General features: G+C 40.0%; 1 protein-coding gene across 1 annotated transcript in view; it reads right to left on the bottom strand.

The window, feature by feature from the left end:
• Positions 1–3,930, bottom strand: part of DGKK (diacylglycerol kinase kappa) — a 436,632-nt gene that overhangs the window by 133,404 nt on the left and 299,298 nt on the right. Inside the window, exons 11-12 of the mRNA XM_042783287.1 lie at positions 3,467–3,606; positions 2,342–2,423 (exon numbers count right to left, since the gene is read on the bottom strand). Of these exons, the coding sequence (XP_042639221.1) occupies positions 2,342–2,423; positions 3,467–3,606 (222 nt within the window). The remainder of the gene's footprint in view (positions 1–2,341; positions 2,424–3,466; positions 3,607–3,930) is intronic.

Here is a 3,930-nt window from a genome sequence, read left to right as displayed (position 1 = left end):
AAGCATGTTCTTCCCTTTTGGTTTTCTAATTCCAGGTCTTTCCACATTTCATTATAATAATTGACTTTGTCTTCTCCAGCTGCTCTTTAAAATCTTCTGTTCAGTTCTTTTATCTTGTCATTTGTTCATTTGCTTTAGCTACTCTCCATTCAAGAGCAAGTTTCAGAGTTTCTTGTATCATCCATTTTGGTCTTTTCTTCCTTTTATGTCTTTTTAATGACCTTTTTCTATCTTCATGTATGATGTTCTCGATGTCATCCCACAATTAGTCTGTAGCTAGGTGTATTAATTCAAATAGAGCATTTCCCACTTTCAAATCTAGCTTACATAAAATAGCAATCATAACAGTCTTCAAGGATGCTGGAGCTTCCTTCAGAAATTTGTTCCTCACCATAGCGGTAAAAAGGTGTGTCCTCTGGACACTCCATGTGTGGGTCTATGGGTCTATTCTGATAAATCCACTCTAAGCTGTCAATTTCACTAAGCCTTTGGAAACCTTATATGTATATCCATGCAGGTCTGTTACTTCAGTCTGACTTAGTGTAGGCCACTCCATAATCTATGCATCATAAACCCCCCCAAAAAATAAAAATAAACTAGAACCTTTCCTAATCTTTCAAGCTGAAACACTGAATGAAGAATCTGTGCTTTGTGGGCCCAAATCAATGAACTCAGAGTGATCCAAATTTACATTCTTTGTACCATTATTCCACACCCTTAATAGCCATTCTCACTCATATTCTCTAGGTTTCTTTTCGTCTATATTAGAAAAATTAACCAGTTATTTCAGACTGTAGTGTACCTCTTCCTGGGTCACACTTTGTACTTTACCTCTTGGGGCTTGCTGGAACTTAAGTCTAGTTATAGGTAGGTATAGATGCAACAATGAGTGATAGGGTTGGTTCCTGCAAACATTCAGCAATGTATTGAAAGGCATCTACCTCAGACAATGTCCCATGTGCCATCCCAGGTGATATTTATATATACGATATATAGAGAAACTCCCTTGAATTGATTGGCTGCTCATAGCAGATGTCATCATGGAAGTGATTACATTATATCAGATCTCATCATGGAGAATGACTACATCATAACTGCTAAACCACTTATAACCATGGCCCAGCTAAGTTGATACACAACCTTAACTATCACAGAAGTGATAGCTGATAGGTAGCAGAATCAGGATTTTACTCCAAGCAGTCTGGCTCTTGGGTCTGTACTCCTAACTACAACTTCTACTCCTCCTTCTCTATCCCTTCAATGGTCTACCATGTCCTGATGATTTTATATCTGCAATATGTCTCAACTATGTCTACTTCTAACCCCCATTACCCCAGTCAAATCATTGTCTTCTCTTGCCTAGACTATGGCAGCATCTATTACACTTATTCTCTTTGCCTCAAGTCTTTATTCCTTCAATTACTTCTCTACACACCATACCACTCCTCCGCCTAAAACTCTTGTATTAGAAAGCAGAATGGGTAAATGGATGTACATAGTGAAATGCTAATGGTAGATCATAAAATTTCAAAGTTCCAGTATGTTTTGAAATTTTCGTAATTAAATAACATAAGAAAGGAAAACCATTCTATAATTCTCATTGCTATAGGGTACAAAGTCCAAACTTCCTAACATGGTTTTTCAAGTCCTCCCTGGCCTGGCCATTGATTATCTCTCCAGCCTCATCTTTAGGCACTCTCCCTAACTGCCCTGTCCCTGGTCCTGATGCCCCAGCCATTATTAATATATTTCAGTTTTGTGAATATTCCATTATCCCTTGCCTTCAAAACTACACATGCTGCACCACCTTTCTGGAACAAGCCTCCTCTTGCTTATTATCCTGGTTAATTCTCTCTAGTCCTCAGGTCTTCTGAAATGACACTTCTGAAAAAATATTTCTGATTCCTACCAGACAGGGTTAGGTACATTTGTTGTGTACTCTCAACCCCCTCTACTTCCTCATATCTTCACACTCATACTATTTTATTAAAACTGTTTTTTTTTCCTCTCAAACTAGAATATGAGCTGTATGACTGCAGCAACAATGTCATTCATCTTTAACCACTAGGACATAAAAGCAGCCTCTAGAACAGTATCTCACACCTAGTAGTTACTCCACAAATATTTTTCAGTGAATGAATAAATGAATGGGAGAATGAATTATATCTCCAAAGTCTTACACAGTTCTTGGCAAATAGCTACTGAATGAAATGTCCCCAGTCCTCAATAACTGCATCTTCTTGGGGCCCATGAATGATATAAAAATTTCTCTCTGGGCCTTGCTTATTATTTCATTATGTAGTGAAAAAGTTCACATGAATCACAGCAGGGAAGTAGTTACCTCAAATTGGGGAATATCCATTATAACCTGTCCTCTTGGCAGTGGGATTTGCCTAGGATTCTCACGGATCATCACACTCCATCTGAAATGAAGTTCAAGGACAAGTATTGAGGGATCTGTTTCATCACAAGCTGGAATCAGTTCTTTACAAATCAATAAAGAGCCCAAAGATGTTTATGTGGTGGGGAGAGGTGGGTTGCAGGAGTGCCTATGATCTGGCCACCTGATCTCAAGGTATATTACAAGAGGGGCCTCTGCCTCATGCTTTATATAAGCCAGTATGGTGGAAGACATCATATCAGCCTTGGTAGAGAACAGTGGTTCTCAATCAGAGAGCCATCAAGATCATCTGAAGTATTTTTGTTAAATACACATACCAGTGCCCTACCCAAGAACTACTGAATAAGAATCTTTGTCGTTGACCTCAGCTTGGTGTCTTGAAAAAGCTCCCTCTCACTGCCGTCAAGTCAGATCTGACTCATAGCTACCCTTCCTTGAGTTTCTGAGGTGGTATCTCTATGGAAGTAGTTGCCCAATCTTCCTTCCAAGGAGTGGCTGGTGGGTTTGAATTACCAGCCTTCTGGTTAGCAGTCAAATGCCTTAGGCACTACACCACCAGAGCTCCCAGTGGTAGATCCCAATGACAAAACATAAATCAAATACTCATAAATGGCTCAGCATAGAAAGTCTTTCTTCTCATCGGGTAGGATTGCCACACTCTCTCTTCTCTAAAGCAAAGATAATCTAGGCCAATTGTTTCTAAAAACCTTTTTGAGTATCTTTGGGACCTTGATGAAACTATGAACTCTTTCTCAATAAAATACATACTTCACAGATAATTGGCAGTATAATTGAAGGAGGCTTACAAAACTCTTGAAATCTACCCATGGAGCCCCTTCTCTAGAACGTTTTATGTTTTAAGAGGGGATTCAGTGATGTTTGAAGGCTATATAGTAGCCTCAGGCTCCACTAAAAACAAGTACCTCAAAACTTTACTGCACTGAAACCAGAAAGGAAATTAAGCTCTATAAGAGAGGTTAGAATATTCCCGAGTGAGATGACGTAACTGGAGTAGTTGGTGTGGGACTGAAAGATGCACAAAGTCCAGGTCTTTTGGCTACTCACCTGTCTAGAATCCTCACACTAGCTTGCTCCACCCTCTTGAGGATATTCAAGGGTGATTTGTTTTTGTTCCAGAATGCACCCCAACCCAGGACACGGGCCAAATCATTGCCAGTTCCAAGAGGGATGACTGCAAGCTGACACTGCAAGAACAAAACCAGGCACCCTTTTCAGGCAGTCCTTCTACCAAGCTATACCCATGAAGAAGCCCCAGTGTGCTCTTTGGGAAGGATCATGGTCTCAAAGCCAGTAGTGATAAAGGAAGTTCTGGTTCCAGGAAGTGCAATGGGAGGATGTTTGAAGTTGAGTGAAAGTTTCCCTAAGAGTAGGGACCCATTCTTAGCAATACAGAACTTTCAGCAAAGAGAAGTCACTTGCATATGCCAATATTTCACAGCCATTCATACAGAAGAGAAATATAGCTACAGACTTCTATCTGGGATTGGCCAAGGAGGTGTGGTACCTCA

The sequence above is a fragment of the Orycteropus afer genome, unplaced genomic scaffold (assembly GCF_000298275.1).
Source record: "Orycteropus afer afer isolate SDZICR_OR568_19922 unplaced genomic scaffold, OryAfe1.0 scaffold00831, whole genome shotgun sequence".
NCBI lineage: Eukaryota > Metazoa > Chordata > Mammalia > Tubulidentata > Orycteropodidae > Orycteropus > Orycteropus afer.
Note: the sequence above shows the minus strand (reverse complement) of the source record. Positions and strands in the feature narration are given on the sequence as shown.